Source organism: Amphiura filiformis, chromosome 4, assembly GCF_039555335.1.
Source record: "Amphiura filiformis chromosome 4, Afil_fr2py, whole genome shotgun sequence".
NCBI classification, from domain to species: Eukaryota; Metazoa; Echinodermata; class Ophiuroidea; order Amphilepidida; family Amphiuridae; genus Amphiura; species Amphiura filiformis.
The window spans coordinates 40,798,774-40,825,157 of record NC_092631.1 but is presented as its reverse complement, the minus strand read 5'-3'; the positions used below and the strand labels follow the sequence as shown (position 1 = coordinate 40,825,157).

General features: G+C 38.1%; 1 protein-coding gene across 1 annotated transcript; it reads right to left on the bottom strand.

Annotated features, from left to right (window-relative positions):
• On the bottom strand, positions 1-25,856 carry LOC140150197 (uncharacterized). The gene is given in 11 exon segments (XM_072172202.1): positions 1-115; positions 1,822-1,930; positions 5,678-5,772; positions 7,709-7,846; positions 10,242-10,397; positions 10,480-10,608; positions 10,611-10,720; positions 12,462-12,548; positions 13,478-13,609; positions 14,551-14,791; positions 25,592-25,856. Coding segments are annotated over 11 exon segments (1,383 nt in total). The 5' UTR covers positions 25,715-25,856; the 3' UTR covers positions 1-52.
• Positions 25,857-26,384: the final 528 nt, after the last annotated feature.

The window sequence follows — 26,384 nt, the reverse complement described above, 5'->3', positions numbered from 1 at the left end:
GGTGAGTTACTATTGTTTTTTTTTATCTACATCAGCACATCATCATCACACATCACTTATAGCTGAACATTTCGGCCAGCACTTCCTTGTAGTTCTTCGGTCTTGGGAAATATTTCTGTTGGGTAAAATAACAACAAAAGCAAGCATTAAGTAAACATATTTAAGGAAGGGGTATGAGCGTTTGGACAGTATTTATTGTGGGACATTAGAGCACATCAGACATATCGAATTGCATTCTGAATACGAAGAATGTCCTTCTGATATCAAATAATTTTGATTTTTGAAATTAGCAATGTAATACACATTTTATGGCAAATGATTAAAATTGATATTTTTGATATTTAACAGTACTGAAGTAAACTTTATAAATCTGATAATATGTACTTAAAGTGTATGTATGTGGGATGAAAAGCTGACGATCAGTTGAAAATTTTGACCTTTCATTATTGAAGATATGGATTTTTCCCAAAACACCAATAAAAATTAGGTCTTTTGGGGAAAATCCATATCTTCAATATGAAAGGTCCAAATTTTCAATTGACCGTCGGCTTTTCTTCCCAGCTACATACACTTACATACACTTTAAGAATATATCATTAGATTTATATAATTTACTTCGAGGACTGTTATATATCAAAAATTTGAAAAATATCAAATTTTAATAATTTGTCATAAAATTTGTATTATATCGTGAATTTCAAAAATGAAAATTATTTGATATCAGAAAGACATGCTTCATATTCAGAATGCAATTCGATACGTCTGATGTGCTCAAATGTCCCACCAAAAATACTGTCGAAACGCCATAAACGCTCATTCCAGATCCCTTAAGTAAACATATTTAAATAACAGGATATAACAAATTTCGTAAGATTTTAAATGTTTCACCTTGGTCAAACACAAAAATATTTTTTCCCTGGTTTTGGTCAGAACATATTAAAAACATTCAATGTCTGGTGAAATATCGTTATGAACACGGCAGAGTGCGAATACACAAAATTGCTGTTCTGAGTAAACGGCGTTTGAAAATCTTGGTACCATTCCATTGGTCCTTCTAAAAAATTCTAGAACATTCATGCGCACTCATTTGAAATGTATATTATAGAAATGAATGTACACGAAATGTTCTGAAATAATCGATATATCCCTCAAAACCTGTTTTAACAGCTATTCGGCTTTATGCTAGCGCTGTATCCAAAATGTCTCTACCACTGCGCAGAGAGAAGACAAATACGCATTCAACTACATACTACATCACTAGCAACAACAATCTTCAGAGCAATAACATCCGCTGAAGACGCCGGTTGACCTGGTGAAAGCTCCGGTGAGTGTACCAAATTTGAGTAGCGTAGAAGTATAATTTTGCTTTCTATATACTTTTAAAATGTTGGCAAAATGTTACTATAATATATTTTTTGCAAAAAATTTTGTCAACGCTTATGTGGCCTCTCTGCAAGTGACCGTAATAAGGACAAAATGGAGGCTGCGGACAAAACCAAGTATATAGATTATGCTTATCCTTAAAATATTGAAGTTGTCCCAAACATGAAAAATGTTTGCAAGCCCGGGTAATTGTGATGCTGTATTTTGACTTGGACATATGAAAATTTTTATTGGCTGCTCAGACAGTGAGAGAGTAATCATGCGGACTTAAGATGAGATTGTCCGAGTATCAACTGTGAACTCGGGTAGTAGTGCAGTGGTTTAGACTCTGGACCGGTAATCCAGCGACCTGGATTCAATCACTGTCCCAATTTCTCTCTCTCAATTTTCAAATGTCAAATTGCTCGAGCCCAACAAAATGTGTGTTAATATACATACTTGCTGCATCTCCTCTCTCAAAATGTCATGTTCTTCAGGCTTGAACTCCCAACCTGGTACAGATGAATCAATCTGCATCCTAAGAAATATCTTGTGGTCTTGCATTATACTGAAAATTATAAAAAATATAAAGAAACAGAAATCAAAATAATAAGAACATCATAAAAATAAAAAATAAATAAATGTAGATATTTATATAGCGCTTTATGCTGTAAAGAGCCTCGCCCTCAAAGCACTTAACATTTATTCCACCATCATTAGAATATGTCGAAACCATGTTTGCTGCCTACAAATGGCGCAGGGTTCATCAGTACAAAGACTGTGACTACCCCTAACAGCTTCCCATTGCACCTGGGTGGGGTGAGGCAAGCGAGGCAAAGCACCTTGCCCAAGGGTGCAACACGGTGGTGGGACAGGGACTCGAACCCACGCACGTCGAGTAAGCTCTCAGATTATGAGTCCAAGGCCGTAACCACTGAGCCACCGTGTCCAAACATGGGTTGTCAATCAATCAATCAACCATTTTCATCATTTTCATATTGCTAATACACGTCAAAGATACACTATCGGTTCCGCAGGTGGACAATTACTGCTGAGCTAGTCTCAAAGTCTTTGCAAATGATTTCTATTGCGACTTTCAATCTCAGCACTGTTTTCTCGCTCAAATGGTTAGCTTTGTTCAGCGCTTTGTTCTCCTTCTTGTTTTCTGCAGTGGAAATGCCCAGGAAAATTTTAGCCGCTGCGTGTCACAACAGAGAATTGCCTGCAAAAATGCATTACTTTTGAATTAAGAGAACAAGGGATCAATGCTGTACATAATAGAGGGCAGTTTATCAATTTTGTAATGGAGATCGGATGATAACAGCGTAATAAGTAATCAAAGAGGGCAGCATATAGGATTAGCTAGCGGTGCATCTCAGTGCGGTCGATTGATATACTGCCCTCTATATGTAAAGCATTGATCCCTGGTTCTCTAATTCATGAATAATGCGTAACATGAATTTACCAAAAGTCAAATCCGGATTCGGCCGTCTTTGTGATCATACCATATTTAGAGAATAAAATTGTTGTTTTGAGATACAGCCATGCCTCTTTCACCTGATATAACACCAAGATACGGTAGCATTATTATACATGGAACAATGAGGCAGCATGCCGAGTTATTCCACACAAAAATAATGCCATCTACGGTGTTACATCAGGCAAAAGAGACCCGGCTGGGCCTCAAAGCAACACTTTCATTCTCATTCTTAAATAGATCCCCTGTTAAATCATATTTGCATGTAATTTACGTTCATTGTTAACAGCCATCTTTTATCACGTTCCAACCACTCACTCATGTGCTTGAAATTGGTGAATCTGAATCCATTGAGTCCTCCAAATGCGGATGCAAAATTATGTCCAAGATCACCGTGTACATATATACCATGCTACATGTACACGCAACGCAAATGGTACACACAACCACAGAGTTCAACTAGAAGGCTATATATTTGTACACAAATACGGCTATACCCGCATGTACCCAAACTTACAGTCCTTATTTGCTGAGGACTTAAAATAAAGAAATTGTAAAAAGTCGCCCAATTAGGCAGAAAATGTGTAAAAAGTGAAAGTCCAAGTCACAAGCTTTAATTGAATGTAGGTTGCACTGTCGTAGCACTTAAAATAAAGATTGTAAAAAGTCCCCTCACAGGGGGCATACTTCTCAGGTGCTATCTGTGTACATATTCTGAGCCCGGAAGCTGCTTTCTTTGATGAGAAGCGCCCGCCCTTTGTTTTAACATTTGGGGCCCTGGGGCCCATAATATTTGACTTATGAGGCCCATGTACATAATTATGTTGAAGTATAATTCTCTAGTGCTATCAGTAGACTCAAGCTGGCCACTGTAGCTACATTATTTACTGAGTAACGGCCGGCCCTATGTTTTAGCGTTTGGGGAATAGGGGCCAATATTATGTGATATATGGGGCTCATATGTACATAAAACAATGTAATTCTCAGGTGCAATCTGTGTACACACTCTGAGCCATAAAGCTGCTTTATATGATGAGTAACGGCCGGCCCTTTGTTTTAACATTTGGGGCCCTGGGGCCCAATATATATGACTTATGGGGCTCATGTACATATGTTAAAGTATGATTCTCAAGTGCTATCAGTAGACTCAAGCTGGGCATTGTAGCTGCTTTATTTACTGAGTAACGGCCGGCCCTATGTTTTAGCGTTTGGGGCCCTGGGGCCCATATTATGTGACATATGGGGATTATATATAAATATGACAATATAATACTAAAGACCTATCTGTGTACCAAATCTGAACCCTGTAGCTACTTTATTTACTGAGTAACGGCCGGCCCTATGTTTTAGCGTTTGGGGCCCTGGGGCCAATATTATGTGATATATGGGGCTCATATGTACATATAACAATGTTGTTCTCAGGTGCAAACTGTGTACCAACTCTGAGCCATAAAGCTGCTTTATATGATGAGAAACGGCCGGCCCTTTGTTTTAACATTTGGGGCCCTGGGGCCCAATATATATGACTTATGGGGCTCATGTACATATGTTGAAGTATGATTCTCAAGTGCTATCAGTAGACTCAAGCTGGGCATTGTAGCTGCTTTATTTACTGAGTAACGACCGGCCCTATGTTTTAGCGTTTGGGGCCCTGGGGCCCATATTATGTGACAAAAGGGGATGATATATACATATGACAATATAATACTAAACACCTATCTGTGTACCAAATCTGAACCCTGCAGCTACTTTATTTGTTGAGAAACGGCTGGCCCTTTGTTTTAACATTTGGGCCCCTGGGGCCCCCAGCCTTGTACATCTGGGCCAAAATGGGCAAAAGGCACATCTACAACTTAGGGCCCATACATATGTCACATATGAGCCCTAGTGATCTAGTACTTTTAGAGCTAGGCTTGTCAATCTGTTGCACCATATTTTAACATTTGGGCCCCTGGGGCCCATAATATATAACATATGAGGCTCTTGTATATTTGTAAATATAGATTACCCCTAAGGCTATCAGTGTACCAACTCAGGGCCCTGAGGCTGCTTTATTTGATGAGAAATGGCGTTCTTTGTATTTTTTACATTTGGGCCCCTGGGGCCCGTGACCTTTGACCTCTGGGGCCAAGATGGGCAAAAGGCACTTCTACGGGGTAAGGCCCATAAGTGTACCACATATGGGCCCCAGGGCCTTTGTAGTTTTAGCGCTAGCCTTGACAGAATGATGTGTTTGATGGAGAAGGAGGAGGAGGAAAAGGAGAAGAAACCACAGAATGGGAAGATACCCTTCATGCTCTGCATGCGGGTATAATATGCACCCGGCTATACTCTATTGCCTCATATAACATGGGCAAGAACCAGTGAAATTAAAGGAAAAACAACAACTGCTTAAAGGTGGGTCACCTGATTGACAGCCTCAACCCCCCAACCTTACCCCCATAAAATTGCAGATTTTGGTATCAGGTGAAAGCTCATATTTTTCTCATTTAACATTTTGAACATTTAGGGGTTCCAAGTCAGTATATTTCTGGAGAAATCATCAAAAAAACTGTCAAATCAGTCTCGACTGTGGTATACCACTTTTAATTAAACAGTTTTTTGAAGATATCTTCGGAAATACACCGATTTGGAACTCCTAATTTCAAAATGTTGACGAGAAAAATAGGATCTCTCATTTGATATGAATTTATCACACAATAAATTGATCATCATTATCATTAATAAAAACACTGTAGACTACCCGTATCACGCTGTATGAATGTCAAATAAATCAGGTCACCTTCCTTTAAGAATGCTGATTAGAATCCCAACATAAAACCCAAGCCATGCACTTACAAGTGGTAGAGATGCACAATTTGTTCATCAGACAGTTGGTTCCACTTAATGTGCTTCCAGTCCTCTTCTGATGTGAGTTCAAAATCTTCCAAAATCTACAAGAAACAAAAAAATTATGGTGAAAAATTAGCAACTTCCTTATCAACAACCCAGCCTGGCAGGAATGTTTTTTGATTTGAGATAGGAGTTTTAAAGTTCCATGAGGTAGAATAATAATCCAGGATGTAAAGCGTCAACTGATATAAAAAAAAAAAAAAAAACTTGGGAGGCCTGTGAGAATGGCTGCTCCAATAGAGATGACAAAAAGAAGCGCGCAAGTGCAATGATTTATAGTACGCTACGTACAGGCGCAATGCCTAGACTAAAGCCATGATTTCGGCTAAAGCCATGAAACGGAAAAATTCACGGAATTCGGGGTTTGCTCTCGGAAATTTGAAAATGCTGCAAAATAGTGAAAAAATATGTAAAATGTCTAACTTTTGTGTTGATTTGCAAAAGAAAAGAACAAAGAAAAGTGATAATTTAGCAGTAATCAACCATTAAACAATCCATTATAGCATTTATTCTAGGACTACGATGCAAGATTCTGGCCGATACAGCTATCGGAAGTACACACAAGACAAGTGATGATGCTTAATTTTAATGGGGATGTTGAGGGGAGACTACAGTAAAAAGGTACATATAATTATATAAGACAAATTACACTTTTAAAGACATGTTTGTATTCACTTTTTAGAGCTTTATAATGTAAAACGGAAAGTCACGGAATCATCCAATTTGTAACACTGAATTTTCATTTTGTAACACAGAAAAATCATGGCTTTAGCCTAGACGTTGATCCACAGGCCTCAGCACACTTTACAGGTTGTCGCTGACCACTTCGGCCATACATTATTCTATAAACCATTTAACAACACCTCAGGCACTTTGTTGCTTAGAAGCCACACCCTAGACATTCCACAATTGACCTTTGCAGCCAGGATCAACTCCCTGAATTTCATACATTGTAAACAATTAGCAGTTAGTTCCTGGTCCAGGGGAATTTCAAGCAAACTCAATTTTCCACAAGAGCTTTCTAAAGCACTGTCAGGATTCGAACCCGCAACCTCTTGACTGCTTGTACATGAAAGCTGCAATATTTCTTGTACTATTATTATTTAAGTATAATTAGTACTTGGGAATTTTGATTGTTAGATATGTGACCTATTGTCAACTGACTACTGGTTGGTCGGTTTGATGTAAGATTTTTAGTTTTTTGGTTTTGCGTTTAGAAACTAAATCTGTATTTTGCCATTTAATTATAAATGTTATGTATTATTATTATTGGTTATACCACTAATTATAAACATGTATTACACGGGTTTCAATGGGAAAATGCATAATTTCGGGTGGAATTTTCTCATATTCAGAACTCTCACAGTTCAATGCCACTAATATCAGGTGAAACTATATGATTTAGATGCCAAATGATCAAAAATTCAACATAAGTTGACCTGAGACTTTTCTTGTTTTAACGCACTGAACCGTAAACACCTTAAAATGACAGTGCGCCCTCGAAGCTGAAAGTTACAATATGATAGGGTGAGTATTTACTAAAAACCGAAGCCGTGCGTATGAATTTTTGTACTATTACAACAAAAATGTCATATAATGAGAGAAAATGTACCATTTTTGAAGCATCAAACTCTAAAAAGTACTTTTTTGGCTATATAACTTGATAAATTTCAGCGATTTTAATGCAGTCTTTTCGAATGCCATGAAAACAAATAGTTACTTGTTGTATTTCAATGTATCGCCCAGGCCCATTAGTGCATCTTCTTCGACTACTAAGGTATGTTTTTAGAACCTGTTGAGGTAGTAATCTACCCCCCCCCCATTAATGACCTTTATCTTCAACACAGGTAGTGCGAATTTCAAATGAGGTTATCTGAATGGGCGACTCCATTTGAAATCTACACCCCCTCCCCCACAGTGTGGGAGATTGTGGTCATGTCGTATGGAATTCAAATGGGATAGCGGAATGCATCTTACCCTGTCTACGTTATTGAGTGGGTTAGTCCAGTCATATTCTAGGACAATACTCTCCCCTGCAGCTTTCGGCAGGTATTTCTCCTTATAAGCATCCTCTAGATGCTGCAAGTATGGCTTGGTGATGTTCTGCTCCATAGCCTGAAAAGATAAATCAAACCAGGTTAAGATATAGACCACTTGACATCATTGTTTATCAACAACAAAGGCGAGGGATTGGTCTGTCGATATGCTCGAACGAATCGCTTCACTGTTCAATGGCTTTCTTGTACTATATGAAATGTGGTGGGAGATTTAAAATACACATGCCCTGAGCAAACTACAATGCGCACACACACACTGCAGGGCAAAGAACAATGGAAAGTGCCATAATGCGTGCGCATACTGCCGGGCAATGACGTCACATGTCAAGTGGTTTATAGAATAATGCATAAAGGTGACACAGTCTAGTCCATGGAGGCCAAAGGTGGCAAATTTTTCAAAATATAATGTTAGCAATAAAATCTGCCGAATGATTTCAAGCTTTCAGTAATTTTTTAGACAATTTAGCCTCATACAAAAGGAAACCCTGACCGATTGACCCTACTTAGCAAGCCCGCCATTTTTCTGAATAAAAATGATATTGTTTTCTATGAAAATTGTACCCAGACATGCTTATTTAATGACTACTTGAGTAGTTGATGAGTGGGTCGTTATGTATTTACTGAACACAAAGGAAATTGATTATGGATTTACCATCAACCGTGTTTTAAGATGCCAATGGGTTATGAAAAAAAAATCTGAAATTTGCGAACGTAGGGAGCGAAGCGACCGAAGTGTCGCCCCCACGGCCGGGGGTCCAGGGGCCCGCTTAAGGGCCCCTGGTGGGGGGTCCAGGGGCAACGCCCCGGTGGGGGTTGAGGGGGGCGAAGCCCCCCAAAGCCAGAGGGTTTCTACACATTTTACACTGCAGGAGACACCATTTCTGAGGGTAAAATTACATTCAAATGGATTAAAAAATAAGGTTATTTTGAGAAAACAAGCCTAGATATAGCAGTCTTGAAGACTATCTATTAAACATGTAATATTCTTCAAGGCTTGTTTTCTCAAAATTATACCATAAAATATGCAAATTAGGTACCTAAGCCCAGGCAATTTTAGCAGAATTAGCACCCCAAAAGGCCATTTTTAACATAAAAACCTGTTTTAGACTTTTGTGAAAAAATGCTTCCTTCATCCCAAAAAAGTGGTTTTAAATGTTCAGTTTCCTATACTTTTGTACATGAGAGACATTCTCCAAAGTATTTTTTGGCCTAATAACATGGCCTTCATGGCCAATATAAAAACGATGATTCATCAAATTTTTGACCCCCATTTTTTGTTAAATTTTCAAAAATATTTTTGGCCAAAAAAACAAGTATATGCCCTAAATTACTTGTTATTTAATGTTGGAAACCATAGAAATACTGCTACTTAAAAAAAAATTGCCAATTTATGTTTACAAAGTTGGATAAAGTTGTACATTTTAATTACTTTACTTCTACTGAACAGCTAGCAATGTATACTAATTCAATGTGTTCCTGACTGTTCCATAGAAGCTTAAGTAATCAAAATGTACAACTTTATCCAACTTTGTAAAATAAAATTGGCAATTTTTTTTTAAGTAGCAGTATTTCTATGGTTTCAACCTTGAATAAACAAGTAATTTAGGGCCTATAACTTGCTTTTTTGGCCAAAAATATTTGTTGAAAATTTAAAAAAAAAAAAAAAAAAAAAAAATATATTTTTTTTTTAGAAAATCTGATTTTTTGGAAAAATACAAAAAAAATCGGAATTCCGATTTAAATCGGAAGATTGGCATCTCTGTATAATCCTGCTGCTCTGCTGAACGCTCCGATAGATATCAGCAAACTCGTATACTGTTTGCTTGTTCCTACCAAACACTCTGGCGTAAATGAACCATTATCGAAGACAGCAAAGCATTGCTGAGCTAAGTAGACCATAAAAGCTGCCCTCCCTAACTATTGAATGTACCCTTCAGATGTACCAATGGCGTTAATTAGGACAACTAATACATACAATATGCCTCTCTTCTTGATACCTTCCAATGATTTGTCTACCGGTACATCAAGATAGACTACTACACGTGATGCTACAAGTTTGTGTAGGGAGTAACGCACTAATTCTATTTGATACTCACTATGCCTCTCTTCTTGATACCCTCCAATGATTTATCTACTGGTACATCAAGATAGACTACTACGTGTGGTGCTACAAGTTTGAGTAGGGAGTAACACACTAATTCTATTTGATACTCACTATGCCTCTCTTCTTGATACCCTCCAATGATCTGTCTACTGGTACATCAAGATAGACTACTACGTGTGGTGCTACAAGTTTGTGTAGGATGTAACACACTAATTCTATTTGATACTCACTATGCCTCTCTTCTTGATACCCTCCAATGATCTGTCTACTGGTACATCAAGATAGACTACTACGTGTGGTGCTACAAGTTTGTGTAGGATGTAACGCACTAATTCTATTTGATACTCACTATGCCTCTCTTCTTGATACCCTCCAATGATTTGTCTACCGGTACATCAAGATAGACTACTACGTGTTGTGCTACAAGTTTGTGTAGGGTGTAACACACTAATTCTATTTGATACTCATTATGCCTCTCTTCTTGATACCCTCCAATGATTTGTCTACCGGTACATCAAGATAGACTACTACGTGTGGTGCTACAAGTTTGTGTAGGATGTAACACACTAATTCTATTTGATACTCACTATGCCTCTCTTCTTGATACCCTCCAATGATTTGTCTACCGGTACATCAAGATAGACTACTACGTGTGGTGCTACAAGTTTGTGTAGGGTGTAACACACTAATTCTATTTGATACTCACTATGCCTCTCTTCTTGATACCCTCCAATGATTTGTCTACCGGTACATCAAGATAGACTACTACGTGTGGTGCTACAAGTTTGTGTAGGGAGTAACGCACTAATTCGTCATAGAGTTTGACACCTGAAAAAATAGAACATTGAATAGAAAAAAAATTTAAATCCCATCAATTTGATTCCGTATTATCTCATAGTATTTTCACTCGCATTCAATCAGTGACAAGGGAGTCAAGCTAGAGCCACATGTCATGAAGTCTCCAGTTTTCAGGCACCAATGAACCAGCCATCGGAAAAATCAATGGTCCATCAGAATATCAAACAGATACATGTGACTGAAGTGTCTTACTCATTCAGCAATAAGGTTGACCCCTGGTCCTTACGTTTTATTAATTAACAATTAAAAAAAAACGATGGAAGTCCACTTTTGAGGTTCTGCGCCATGAGTTGGGATACCGAATTTGGCGGTGGAGTAACACTTTTCCACTTTAAGTGATGTTTATGATGTCATATTTTCCATAATACTTGTCATACAATAATAAATTTGGTGTCATTTTAAAGAGTAATCTATAATCTTTCCATAGCAATAAATAAAATTGGTTCATATTGTTTCAGTTTTAATTAGGATTAATTAATTAATGAATTGGTGATTGCGGTGGTGGCTAGGGAGCCGGTGGCTAGGGAGCCAAGTTAATTATAAAGAAATAAGAAGGGCCATGTGTGATGAAAACACAATTTCTGGATTAACAAACCTCAAATACATATAAATAGACACCAAAATGAAATAAAAAGCTTTAAAATAAAAAATTAACATCATTTTATTACAAATATATATTTTTTCAGACCCCCCCCCCTTTCTGAAAATGATATTTTGGCCAGCACCAGCCCATTTCTTGGCCGATTTTCATTAAAAAGGTGTCAAAATGCTCAGGAAAACAAGACTCATCAAGTAAGATGTTACTTAGCTGCAACATGAAAGCCATTGTAATTTTCAAAATTTCGATGTGTTACCGAAAGGGGTCCCAACTCATGGGCGCAAGACCTTGACAAAAAGCCCAAATATGAAAAACAGTGTAAAAATGACCAGAATGGCCCTAAAACGGGCTGAAAATAAAAGAAATTGTGTAAATCTGGACAATAATAAAGCCTGAAATCTTACATCCCTGAATTAAGACCAGGGTTGTTTGATTTAAATCACGATTATTTAGGCCAAATTAAAAAAAAGGTTTGTCTCAAAGCTCCCAGGCGGCATTGGTTTATTCACCCGCATTAGTAAAACAAAATTTTCCTTCTTTTTTTTTTCAGAAAAAGTGTAACATTTTAGACTCCTGCGCTTAGATTACTTCACTTCAATACAATAGCAGCATCACTTTATTGTTCAATACAACACTTCATACAGTAGAGGTTTTTCACATTTGGGGAAAAAAATAAAACAATATAAAAATGCATTTCGCATTAGTTTTTCAGAGTTGGAGAGCTTAAAAAAAAATCACTGATTTAAATCAACTTTTTCATTTTTTACCACTTGCGATAAAAGTAATTTAATTTATTTTTTCAGTCAACTGCTTTACTTCAGTCCTCATGCTTCTACAACTTTTGGATATAATTTAAACATCTCTATGATGTCATTTTATCTGTTGCTAAAAATTCATCTTAAAAAAGGTGCAAATTTCAACAGGTTATTTGAAAACATGTTTCAATTTTTTGTAAATACCTGATAGGATTACACGCACATACATGTCTAATATTCCACTCGTCTCTTTTGACTTTATCATGGGCAGTTCTTGGCATAAAAATGATTTAAATAGCAAAAATCTGATTTAGATAAAAAAAAATCAGCAACCCTGATTATGACAGAATAAACTTACGATCTCTGGCAAAGCAGCCGATCTTATGCTCAGCCTCCATGAAGACAAAGTCAGAAAACACAGATCTCTCCAACACTACACCTTGAGCTGTTTTAAATACGTACAAAAACATAAAAATTGATAGTTAGTAATTCATGAAAACATGTCACTGTGCAGGGATTATTGATTGCAGTCGCAACTGCGCAACTCGGTTTGAGCTCAGTCCCATCATACTTAGCAATGAGTCAACGTAGATGGCAACGTCAGATTTCTGCCATGAATAAGTCACCAATTTTCAAGGGTCCGACCCTGGACCCATTTACGCGTTGTTGTGAAAATGAAAGAAATAAGAGAGAATTAGCTACGGCGATCATAGCATGTAGATTGTAGAAAATTCAAAACCCGGGTTGAAAACTTGATGGGAAAAAATTATAATGAAAGTGTACTCAGGGAGCTGGACTTATTATGTGAACCAGATTTTCCAGTGGAACAACAAAACAAGGATTTTCTGTTCTTTGCTTGTTTCAATTTTTATGGGTCACACGGACACGTACCATAGGAAATTTGCAGGTCCACGCCTACTTGGGCATGGGCCGCATACACGCACACATCAAGGTTTCATTATGACTGTGGTATGGGGCTGTTTAAATTGTTTTCACAAAAGAGCAGGTAGGCCAACTACTTGATTATCTTGATCGGGTGGATGGGAGACCAAATAATGACTGCTGCCCTCATGAACATTGAATATTTAGTTGATCGTGGATTTTTAGGTGGATGGGAGACCATGAAGTGTAAGTATATCGCCTGTCACTATTTCTATTTCATATATCACGGGGCGCGATATCGCCCAAGCCTACTAACAACTTGGTAATACATTAATCTTTTATTAATCTTTTATATAACTTATAATTTGCTGACAATCCAATGGTTTTGCCGGACAACAGTCAATTTTTTGCCAACAAAATTATGAATGGGGGGTGTCACCCCATACCCCCACCCCCCTAGCTGCGGCCGGCCAGGCGCCAAGAGCAACTTACCAGTGTGCATTACATGTTTGATAGCGTCACACATCTGAAAGTATCGACTAACATACATCATGTACTGGAAATTAAAGGCGTGGTAATCCTTTGAGAAGGGATCAGCGTAGAACTTCTCCAGTGATACATCACCTGTAGGCAAAGGGAGCATTGCAAAGATTTAATGGGATTAAAGGTCCACAAACGTTGGCCAGTCCAACTTCAAGAAAGTCAGGAATGTATGTGGTAAAGTTGTAGCAATATACCTACCACATAGCAAGATATCTCATCATGCATATATCCCATAACTATATCCCATCATGCATGCACTAGGACTTTACACATATTCTGCATAAATATAAGTTTACACCACCTGCTCTCCAAGGACACCTCAGAATCAATTTGCATTGTGGGATATGGTGCAATAAAATCTGTGTCTTGTGGGTGAATGTCACTAATCTCTCCTCATAAAAATAATGTCACTGGATTAAATGGACTTCAACATGCTACATTTCCAGATGTGCTGGTTCCTCTTTAAGGGATTTTAGTCCAAGTAAAAAAAATAACAAGTTTCTTGTCCGCACTTTTGAAAAAAAAGTAGGACCGAGGGCACGTCTTACTATTTTCTTTACTATTTGCTATTTTTTTCCAAGATGGCCGCCAAGTCAAAAGTGACAGTCTGACTATTTTAAGACGCTCCTAACTCATATATACTTGTTATTTATACGGAACGCTAACACGGTTCTGAGCAACAACTTGCACACATTTTGAAGAGAAAGGCTTGGAGAGGAAGGCAGGGTCAGAAATTCACAACCAAGTGCGATAAACTGAAATATTTACGAGAATCCATTTAGATTCTTGCAATTTTGTTGACAAGAATCTTTGCGAGAATGGATTCTCGGATTATCGCCGAATTTCTGACCCTAGAAGGAATACAGGGTTAGCTAATGGTGCAGCACAACACGGACGACGCTTTTATCACTATTTCAAAAAATTTAAAAAGCCATCTGGAGTTAAAGGGCTGGTCCTCTGTTCTCCCAGAAATCAATCCTGGCTACTAGGCCTGGTCACATTCTATTCTCGCGGATACCTACCAACATATTTATCTTCGACAGGGTGACCCAGCCTTCTCTTGGGTACATATTGCACGTCGGCCTCAGGCATATGAAGCATCCCTAGGGAGTCTGCAATCTGTTTGGCAACCGTGCTCTTACCAGACGCGATGTTACCGTCGACTACGATGATCTTGCTCCTTTCGTTACAACGTTCTAGCATCCTGTTGATTTTGATCTGGGTGGGTATGATCGGGAACATCAGACTAAATTTAGTCCTTCTCTGTAGATAGATCAAATCAAAATGAGAAGAGAAATTATCACTGCCCGGTTATGCAATAAACATGCAAGGCACAAAAAATTGGCACAAAAAATGGCACAATGTAATTTTGCAAATTTGTACCTTCTATCTCATACAAAATTGATTGAATACCGGCAGGGCTGTCAACTCTCACGCATTGGCCGTGAGTCTCACGCATTTGGTCACTTTCTCACGGTCTCACGCCAAGGTAGTATAATCTCACGCCTAGGTAGTAAATCTCACGCAAAAAGCTGGAAAATGAGTAAAATCTAACGCATCGTCATGAATAATTTGTTGCTCCTACCCCCCCCCCCTTTTCACATTTTCGAGCGCCGTGGCTCAAATAATCATGGTTCAAAATGAGCATTGGAGTCAGCAAATCCCGGTACGCCTCTGTCTCACGCCAAGCAATTCCAAAAAGTTGACAGCCCTATACCGGTACTTTAAAAAGGCTTAATTGGAAATGGTTCCCCTGTCCAATGTTGATTGGTGGGACAAGGGAAGGGGATATGCGGAAGCGGAACATTGAAGAATCACTTTTATAAATCTAAGTTTGACTCAAATAGTATGTGCAGTGTGTTGACATGCAAATTAAGGGGTGTGTTCGAACACAATTTTCCTGATCTTGTAGCAGCGCCCTCACGGGCATCCCGAAAATCAAAAAAAAACAGGACCGAAATGGATTGAAATTTTTTCAAAATGTGCAGATTGGGGTGGAGCTGGTTATAATCATCAGGTTAGGCCTATTTGGGGCGAGTTCTCGCCAAGTTCAAACGGACAGGGGTTCTTTCTTGTGGTTTGAGTCGGGATCAGGAAAAAAAAGTATCCTGCAACAGTGGCGTTGTGTTCACTCATTTCTTTATTCATTGACAGTAAAACAGCACTTCAGGTGAGTGCAAATGTGTATGGTATTATCACATGATCCACAAGGTCAAAGTAAAGGGCAAAAGTTTACCAGTATAGGCATTAGGGTGCATCAAACGCCCCTCATGTCAACCATATTTTTTGTACCTAGTGTCAAACTGTGCCATTTAACTAGAAAATCATCCCCTCAAATTTAAATTCAATCGAGGTCGGTAAGGGGTCCACCGTGAGCTTAAAGTTCGGACAGAGGCAACCAGTAAAAGTCCGGCCGGCAGCTATTGAATTATATATACAGTTATACATACATATTAATAGCTGCCTTTAGTGAATATTTTTATAATACCTCATATCTCAGACAATACTCAATAAAATGCAAATCCATTTGAACTAAGCAAAAAGGCAGCTATTTTCAAACATATTTGAAGTCATAATAATAGCTGCCATGTGCATGTTCCTCTATTTACAGCCATTTCTGCATGGAAAATGCGTCCATCGTGTGCTGCAAGCTTAAAGTCTGCATGATATGTGCCTTTTTCTTAATGACAAATCAATCAGGCAGCTATTTAGTTTTCATTACTTTATACTGAACATCACTGTGGCTGCCATATGAATAACAATGTAATAAATGTACTTATCTATGTTGCTTTAAGTCCATATGATATTGGTAAATTAGGTAGCATCATTCAGTTAACGCTCTCTCAGATTAAGTGTCCGTTTTCTATCTTGCTCCACCATTTGCAAGACATTTTGATAATGTTCCTAACTCTGGGCAGTAGTTAGGAAATCTGCACTGAGTTTCACGCCACGTTCTGCTGCACTGATCATTTACCACATTGACGGCTCTAACATTGCTAAGCGATTGCAGATAAACTGAGGACTCGGGCCAAGTGTCAACATTGTCTGCTAGGAATTTGTCATTGATCTGCAGTATGTTCATAGTGAACCTTTCTCTGCAAAATCAGCTAGGACGACTGTTGAAAGTGATATTCTCAGGGTCAGGGAACTTTGGCTAAGCCTGCGCCAAGCGAATACACGGCTTTAGTGCTGCTGCATCAGGTTTAAGTTCAAGTAGCCTTCTCGCTAAAGCTTGTCTCTATTGTACTGGTACCTTTCCACTGAAGAGAGCAAGCGGTGCCATCTCTTCGGTGAGATACATGTACCACAGATGTCTGTTCAGGGCTTTATGGGTTTGCGTGCACTTGTTGAACACCAAAATTGATATCGGCATACTGCAGGAGGCGCTTGTACAACTGAAGATCGTTCCATAGCGGGTCAGAAGCAACACTGCATGTTATCCAGCAGGAACTTCAGATTATTGTTGCAAAAATGCAACAAATTCACATATATATCTTTGGTAGCTGGTGCTTTGTTGTCACAGTGCCTTGCGAAAGCTGTTCAATGTGATTCTGCATTAGAGAGATTTTGATACTATACAGCAGTTTGGACATACATGACTGCTTGAATGTAATTGATTGGCCCCAGTCCTTAGCTTTACTGCTATCGCTTAGCAATGTTAATAGAGCCATCAATGTGGTAAATGATGCAGCAGAAAGTGTTGTGAAACTCATACAGATTTCCTAGCTACTGCCCAGAGTTAGGAACATATAAATCAAATAAATAAATAAAAAATGTCTTGCATGTGGTGGAGCAAGATAGAAAACAGAGAAAGCATATCATATGGACTAATAAATATTAAGCAATTTATTACATTGTTATTCATATATCAGCCACAGTGATGTGCAGTATAAAGTAATGAAAACTAAATAGCTGCCTGATTGATTTGTCATTTAGTTAAAGGCACCTATCATACACAAACTTTAAGCTTGTAGCGCGTGATGGATCTATTTTCCATGAAGAAACAGCTGTAAATAGAGAAACTTGCACATGGCAGCTATTATTATGACCTCAAATATGTCTGAAAATAGCTGCTTTTTTGCATAGTTCAAATAGATTTGCATTTGATGAGTATTGGCTGAGATATGAAGTACTTTAAAAACTTTCACTAAAGGCAGCTATTAATGTGTTTGTATAACTGTATATATAATACAATAGCTGCCGGCCGGACTTTTCCGTGTTGCCTCTGTCCGAACTTTAAGCTCACGGTGGACCCCCTTCCCGACCTCCGATTGAATTTAAATTTGGAGGGGATGATTTTCTAGTTAAATGGCACAGTTTGACACTAGGTACAAAAAATATGGTTGACATGAGGGGCGTTTGATGCACCCTAATAGGCATACAGTTTTAACTTGCTCATATTCAGGGACAAGCGATTTGCGCGAAAAAAAATAGCAAATTGCGCGGAAAAAAATATCAAATTGCGCGAAAATGCGCGGAAAAAATCAGTTAAAAAAGTCAATTAAGATTGCGCGGAACTTTTATACATAAAACATACATAAAACACAGGAAGAAAAAAAAACATGTCAAAATATCAAATTATATACCGTGTCATGTAGAGTATATACATGTATACATTATGATATATCTAAATCACAAAATTTGTGACAATTTTTGACCATTTTAGGCATTTTGGCAGCCATTTTGAAAAGCGCCCTCTATCTGGAGTTTTTCACACGATTTGACCCTTTCATATTTTTTACATGCATGCTTCAAAGTAAAAAACACTTTCAAATCATTATTTCCGTGATTTGGTCATTGAATCATTATTCTTCCCCCTACTAATATACGTACATCCCACAGAATTAGAGAAGTACCCCCAATACGCGAAAGTAAGCAACACTTTTACAAGACAAATTAGTGTTGTTTCTAATAGCTCATTTTTAAGCCAAAGGTCCTCCCAGTGAATGTGAAGTCCAACATTTTTTCTTAATTTTTTCGTTCCATTATACGGACGCGTACGCTTCAAACAAGGCTAATATTTCAATACAGACAAACAAAAGACCATTTTTGTTCACATTTCATAGTGAATTGCACGGAAAAACATGAATTTCGCGGAGAAAATGAAATTGCGCGGAGAAAGGAAAATTTCGCGCTGCGAAAATCGTGTGTCCCTGCTCATATTTATAAAATAATGACAGATTTGGATTCTTTATGATATAAGCTTTCCAATGACACCAATTTCAGCTCATTTGGTCATACGGATGTGGAGAAAAATCTGCTGCCGTGCCATTAATTGAAGAAATCACAAAAAATGGGCCGCCCGTAGCGGGAAGCATAAAGCTGAATTTATACTCAATCGCTTGTGCAGAAAAGCGATTTTCACGCATGCTCAATGTTTACTTACATTTCCAGAGCGTCAAGCCGATCAATCGATTCAAATCGCCGAGGCAAAAACGACGTCGCTTTTGCAAGTTGAAGAAATCTCAACTTCCCTGCGATATCGCTTGGCATGTGAATGCGTCAACCAATCATAGGCCCTATACAACCATCTGAATCTATTATTTTGCTAATTAATTTACCTTTCTCGATTATTAACTTTTGGTGATGAATTAATTCAAAGCAATAATTATTGACAGCAACTGATGTGTTAAAAATGTACCGTATTTTGGCATTTAGAATATTTTTTGCAATCGCTATCGCCGTGATAAGTGTAAATGCAAAAGCGACGAGCGATGCATCGCAAAATTAGGCGATTGCCCATCGCTTTTCAAAAGCGTTTAATCGCAATCGCTCGGCGATTGAGTATAAATTCAGCTTAAGTCCGATTGAGCTCAAACTTGAAGTTTCAGCTTTGTCAGCCAAAATCACCTTATATACCGGGGTACCAAATTAGAACAAATTTGAAGGAGGTCAGGTTTAAAATTGTAGACATTTTATTTGGGTGATTTGACATGGAATGAGCCCGGGCCCACACGCTTAATATATTGCTCCCACACTTTTTAGAAACCCACCCTTTATACAGCAAAATTTTAACCCCTGCCCTTTTTACTGATTTTTGGAATTCCAAACCCCCATACTGTAGGAAGCGTGCCGGACAAACAATGCGGAGGATCCGGTTTTTCAAAGGAGACGGACAATATGCATAAGGGTGTTTTTGTTATCAAATTTTACCAAAATTCCACCGAACCAGTCAGTGCATGGTGCGGTGCTAGGGAATTTGCATTTATCTAGACTTGGTAAGTTAAATTGGGTTGACTTTTTCAAAAATCGGCGAGGAAGGCCCTTGTCATTTGTTATCTGTCTAGGATAAACAAAGAGGACAAGCGCTACCTTTACCGCCTACATTAAATTAAATGCAATTCTCTCGGTCGGGGCCATGTCACATCCATTCATGCATTGGCGTGAAAACGAGTGTCACAGTGATCCATTTAAACGAGTGTCACATCATGCACAGTGATCCATGATGATGATCAATTTATTTTTTCAAAAATATCATAATATTTTGATTCATCATGATCATGATTATGATGAAGAAAATATTGTTCGAGCTACCGTACAATGCCGTATGTACCTATCTATCTATAGTAGAAATTCCAATTGAATGAACGCAGCTTTCAATAGCGTGATTTTTTTTGCGTACACTGCGCGATGTACGCCAGCGACAGCGATGTGCACGTGCGACTGTGCGTGAGTAACGTGAAGTGAATCCAACCATGCCAACGCACTCGTGATTGGTTAGCATTGTATCCAAGGTCATGCACTCGCGTTGTAGTTTGAAATATGTGATATACGATCGCTGTTGGATGGAATACAGTAGTGAGGATTATGCACTTTCAGTTTCCCACGCGTTTGAACGGGAATTGAATTGCGTACTTTTTCGATGTCTAGTGAGCAAATTTCTTCAATATTTTGAGAAAATGATGTCAAATTTTCTATTCTATATTGTTTGGTAATAATGTCTTTTGCCAATAGTATGTTTAAAGTTGTAATTTTGTGTTTTTGATCGCAAAGACCGGATATTTTCGTTCCCGATTCGAATTCTGAACCCTTCGCAAGGGTGCCGATTTCGGCAGAACTTTGACGATAATTTTGCTTTTTTGGGCACTAAAATGCATTCGATCTTTAATTTTGTTTCAACCGAGTCTTAAATTAGCAAGCACAATAAGGTTGGTACCACTTTTATATAGATTGATGAAATTTTAAAGATTTTTTCAAGTTTCTAACCGGCGCAAATCGTAAAGTGTGTATTTCCCATTGACATCCAAAATGCCGTAAGCCAGTCCTTGCTTTGATGAGCTTCCGTTTGCCAACATTGAAGAAGACCAAGATATTAGCAGTACCAATAACTCTAAATCGTCCAACTTCAATCCTTCCGACGAACAATTTAGCTCCTTTTTTGACTGTTTCAAACAAAAGGGACTCCATTTCATCCATATCAATATTAGGTCGCTCACATCAAAAATATCTGAGCTAAAAATTCTTGCCAATAACTCTTCGGCGTCTGTAATAGCAATATCAGAAACATGGCTCGACAGTTCTGTCACTGACACTGAAATAAACATCAATGGGTATACTGTGATCAGAGCTGATCGGAACAGAGAGGGTGGAGGTGTCTGTATGTACATTAAGAACAATTTGGCTTTTAATTGCAGATCAGATCTGCTTGATGCAAATGTTGAAGCCCTGTGGATTGATTTACTTTTGCCAAAAACAAAACCAATTGTTGTTGGGGTTTGTTATCGCCCTCCCAAGGACAGTGGGTTCCTTGATCGATTAGAGCTTATTATTTCTAAAATTAGATCTGATTGTGAGGTAGGCCTAATGGTCCTTGGCGACTTCAACATTAACACATTAGCACCTAAATCATATGGTCTATTGAAAAAGTATCTTGATATGTTGGGATTGTTTCACCTCAAATATTTGATAAGTGAACCAACCAGGATCACCTCAACTAGCTCTAGTGCTATTGATCACATCATTTGCAATAACAGCAACAAAATATGCCAGTCAGGGACTATCAATATTCAGAGGATGTTTAAAGACATTCCCACAACCCAATGGGGTTTCTGACCTTGTATGTCTGGCTTTTGTACACAATGTGATACAGTTGATCATACCTTGCCTTGGGATTGTGTGCAAATATTTGGTGTTTTCATCCTATTATTTAACATTCAAAACATCGAGACTTAGGAATAAAATTAATGCAGTGGGACAATATGAATGTTTCCTGTAAGAAAATCAAATATCAGTCCTAAGTCTCGACTATTAGCTCGTTGGCTGCAGTTTTAAAATTACCATTTTGTGTGTGTGGCAATGGGGACTTTGCCTTTAAAATTAGGTTATATTGATCAAATTTCCCAATCATAGTGCATTGTAGGAATGCCTTTAAGCCTCCTCTGATCAATATTGGCATGAGTGATCATTTGTTGATTTTCTGTACTCGGAAAGTTGTCAACTTAGGCCAGATGAAACATCACAACATTGTCAGGATACGATCAACGAAAAATTACACTGTTGATGCTTTATTATCTGCAATTTCACTGGCAGATTGGTCTGGGTTTTTTTGTAGTGATGTTAATAGATCATGGTGTGTTTTTAAAACAGTTTTATCAAATATTATTGAAACCTTGGATCCTGTCAAAGAAATCAGACTAAAAAATCACACTGAACCTTGGATGTCTAGTGAAATCTTAGAAGCAATTAAATTGAGAGATAATCTTTTATACAGGTTCAAGAAAGAACAAAAGCCTGAATTGTATTCTGAGTATTCCAAATAAAATTCAAAGGGATGTGAAAAAGGCCAAGAGTAGTTTCTTTAGGGATAAAATTGAAGAATTTAGATTCAATCCTAAAAAACTCTGGGAGCAATTGAAAACCCTGGGTTACAGTAATAAAAGCAAGGATCAATCTTGTGTTACTCTTAAAATTGATGGTGACCTTTGTTTTGATCCTAACACAGTTGCCAATCATATCAACCAGTTCTATACTACTGTTGCAAGCACATTAGTCAACAAATTGCCTGCCTCTCTCGGAAAGTTCAGCGTGAACTCCACAATTTTTTCGAGCCATTACGAAAAACTGGGCGTGTCACCTAATGCCTTTAAATTATGCCCTGTGTCAAGTGATTTTATCTTGAAAGAGCTTCGCTCTCTTAATCCCAACAAAAGCACAGGCCTTGATGGAGTTCCTGCCAAATTTCCGAGAGATGGGGCAGCATTATTAAAAAATCAGTTAGACCCATATAATTAATGTGTCAATAGCTACTAGCACTGTACCAACTGAATTTAAGCTTGCTCGTGTAAGACCCTTGTACAAAAAAAACAGTCGCTCTGAGGTCGGCAACTATAGGCCAGTGAGCATTTTATTATTGGAAAAAGCTGTGTATTCTCAGTTGGAGACCTATTTGAGAGAAAATAATATTTTGTATGGGTACCAATCGGGGTTTCGGAGTTCATTTTCTACTGATACCTGCTTAATTCACCTCAACGACTATATCAGGAGTCAAATGTCCATAGGTAATTACACCGGTTTAGTCTTAATTGATAGATCTACAGAAGGCATTCGACACTGTTGACCATGTCATTCTCTGCCAAAAACTTAGAGCCATGGGTGTATCTTCTGTTGACTGGTTTTCATCATACCTAAGTGACAGGAAGCAGATTGTCAATGTAAACAATGTTGACTCTAATCCCCTTGGTGTCTCGTGCGGTGTGCCGCAAGGCAGCATTCTTGGTCCCCTTTTGTTTCTTTGCTACGTGAATGACATGGCCAGCAGTGTCGACTGCAAGCTTCTGCTCTCCGCTGATGACAGCGCTCTTTTAGTGTCTGACAAAAATCCGGGGCACATTGCAGAGAGACTTGGTAAAGAGCTTGACTCATGTAGACAGTGGCTTATAGACAATAAACTTTCTTTACACCTTGGAAAGACGGAGTGCATGCTATTTGGTACAAAAAAAAAGACTCGGGAAAGTTAATTCATTTTCTGTTTCTTGTGGTGGTCAGAAAATAACATCCTCCAAAGTTGCAAAATATTTGGGGGTGACCCTTGATGAAACACTGAATGGGGAGTCAATTGCTCAAGATATTATTAAAAAGGCTAGCGCACGGTTGAGGTTCTTGTATAGGCAAGCTGGAAATTTAAACTTAACCACTCGTAAGATACTTTGCAATGCCCTTATTATGTGTTATTATGATTATACATGCTCTTCATGGTATTCCTCTCTTTCACAACATTTTAAGAACAGGCTGCACACCATGCAAAATAAAGTTGTGCGGTTTATTTTGGATTTGGGACCTCGTGCACACATTGGTCAGGCAGAGCGGAACAAAATTGGTTTGTTGTCTGTTCATGATAGGGTGATTCAGTTGAAACTGAATCAAGTTTTAAAAATCTTCCATGAAAAAGCCCCGGTTTATCCAAGTGCCAATTTTACTCGTACAAAATCTTTGCATAACTACGGTACCAGGGATAGCTCATACAATTTTGTTGTTCCAAGAAACCACGGTAATGTTAGTCACACCTTTTTTTATAGTGGCATCAAACATTGGAATTCTTTACCAAATTCCATCAAACAGATCACCAATTTGACCCAATTTAAAAAAACCGTCAAAAAACATCTGATGGATCAGGCCATAAGAACTGAGCAGAGATCTTTCATCAGGTATTGATGGGGTTTGATCTTTTTTCCTTTTGGTCGATATTTATGTGCAATATATGGGATTTGGGTGATTATTTATTTTATGTGCAATATTATGGATTTGGGAGTTATTTATTTATTTATTTGGTTCTGTTGCTGTTCAGCTTGTTTCCCCCATTTCTTTTTTCTTTAAGGACCCCAATGGAAATAAACCTCAATTTTATTGAGGCTTTTTGGGGTATCCTTGGTACTCGTCTGGTGTTTACTCCATAATCCATACATTTCGTTGCTATATCTGGTTTTTCATACAATTGACCACATCTTGTATCCAATTTTATATTTTTTTATCATATGTGCTGTAATATTTTTTATGTGAGTACTGAATAAATATGAATGAATGAATAATATACATAGGTACGGCGTATATAGGACTGGCAAGCGAGTCTAGAATACAGCTGTTGAATACTCATGAATGATTGTTCGAAAATTTCTAACTTTCGTATGAACAACCGATAGCTTGTGATACGAAAGTTAGAACGTGGAAGTATATGTGCTCATGTAACGTACCTTGTTTGGCACATGTACACGGTTGCCATCCAGGGCCCAATATCATGCATATGAATAAAAACTTCTTCCTCAAGTTAATTATTGTCTCAAAAATATGAGGATATTGTTATTGAAATATTAGTGACACATGTGCTATATTCCTTCATCAATTCACCTTGACGATACTCACGAAAAACGTCATTTTGTGTCAATTTTTCTCAAGTGATCGCCAGACATCACACAGTCCCCATTGTAAATAGGTGATCGACACATGTAGTGCTGGGCTCACATGTTCAAGAACCGGAAGGGTATCACCATCAGTTTGCAATGACAAGTCAACCTTTGCAAATCGGGAGATGGATTGATTTGCCCAGCACTGGATTTTCTCAAATCTTTAATCACCGACGCAGTTGGCAGTTGTCAAAACAACTATGATCAAGCAAGGTTGCCGAATTAAACGGACTCATTATATGGTCGGAATTTATACTTCAGCGCCTGTGTTTCCGGTTAAAAGTAAGCATACACTTCAGCTAAAGATACATAAATGTTAGCCAAGCTAAATTGAAGCCAAATTGGACAATCTAAAAAATTGTTTTCATGCGTTTTAAAACTGAAGACGCTACGCCGACTGGCCGTGGTATACCAGCAATCTCTATCTTCTATCCACACATTAACCATCGTGTCGTCGTGGATGTAGATAGATTTCTCGATCAAACTCATGGATGAGTACTCATGAGCTGCGTTCTTGGTCGCTACACATTCCCCACAAGGAGTACAAGTAGGAAGGTTCGCACTTTGCCTACAACAAAGGAGTCATTAGTTACTCAAATAAGATTTTCGATACAAAACATGGAAGTTATGAACATGTGAAGCTCCCGGGTGGAGCTACAGTACAAACCTGCTGATGTTGACACTGCCGAATTCGTGGCCGATTTGGCACGGCAAACACAACTGGTGTTAGAGCCGCATTGTAACCACCATTGATGCTTCGTAAAGCCACTCTGCAAAAGTTGAGAGACATTGCTAACATCCAAGGCTACTAATCTTTAACAAATCTATTGTAAACTATCACCAAACATGCCAAAACGTGCAATTTTCAGGGTCTAAATCATCGTCGAAAAATTTTTTATCGCACGAACTTCTACGACCTTTGACCTTCAACAACACCGCCCTCACAAATTTCACCCCTGATTTCACATCACAGCGGTAGCCGGTCAAGACTTTTATTAAAAGTTTTAAAGCCATAATGTACGATCTTATAATATGAAATTGGTTAATTTTTTTCAAACCTGATTTTTTTGCATATTTGTAATGTTTACACATGTCCCAAATTGCACCTAAATGGAATCGGCCAAATTTGTTGTCTTTATAGGTCAACAGAGCAAAGTTCGACATAAAGTCATAATTTAGAAATTATGACTTTATGTCCACCAATAGAACTGCATGTTAAATGGCCAAAATAATCAGTGGGGTTTCTTTCACTTTACCTTGTTATTTCAGCTTAAAATGGACAGCAACCCTTCCCGGCAGTTATTACTAATATTATTTCAACATTTTGAATAAAGAAGAACAAAATTAAAATTTGACGGAAATCGTACATTAAGGCTTTAACTCATTTATTGTGGGCATGATGCAGTCATGTCTACAGTAGAATTCATCTCGACCTTTGCAGGACTTAAACCCCATTAAAA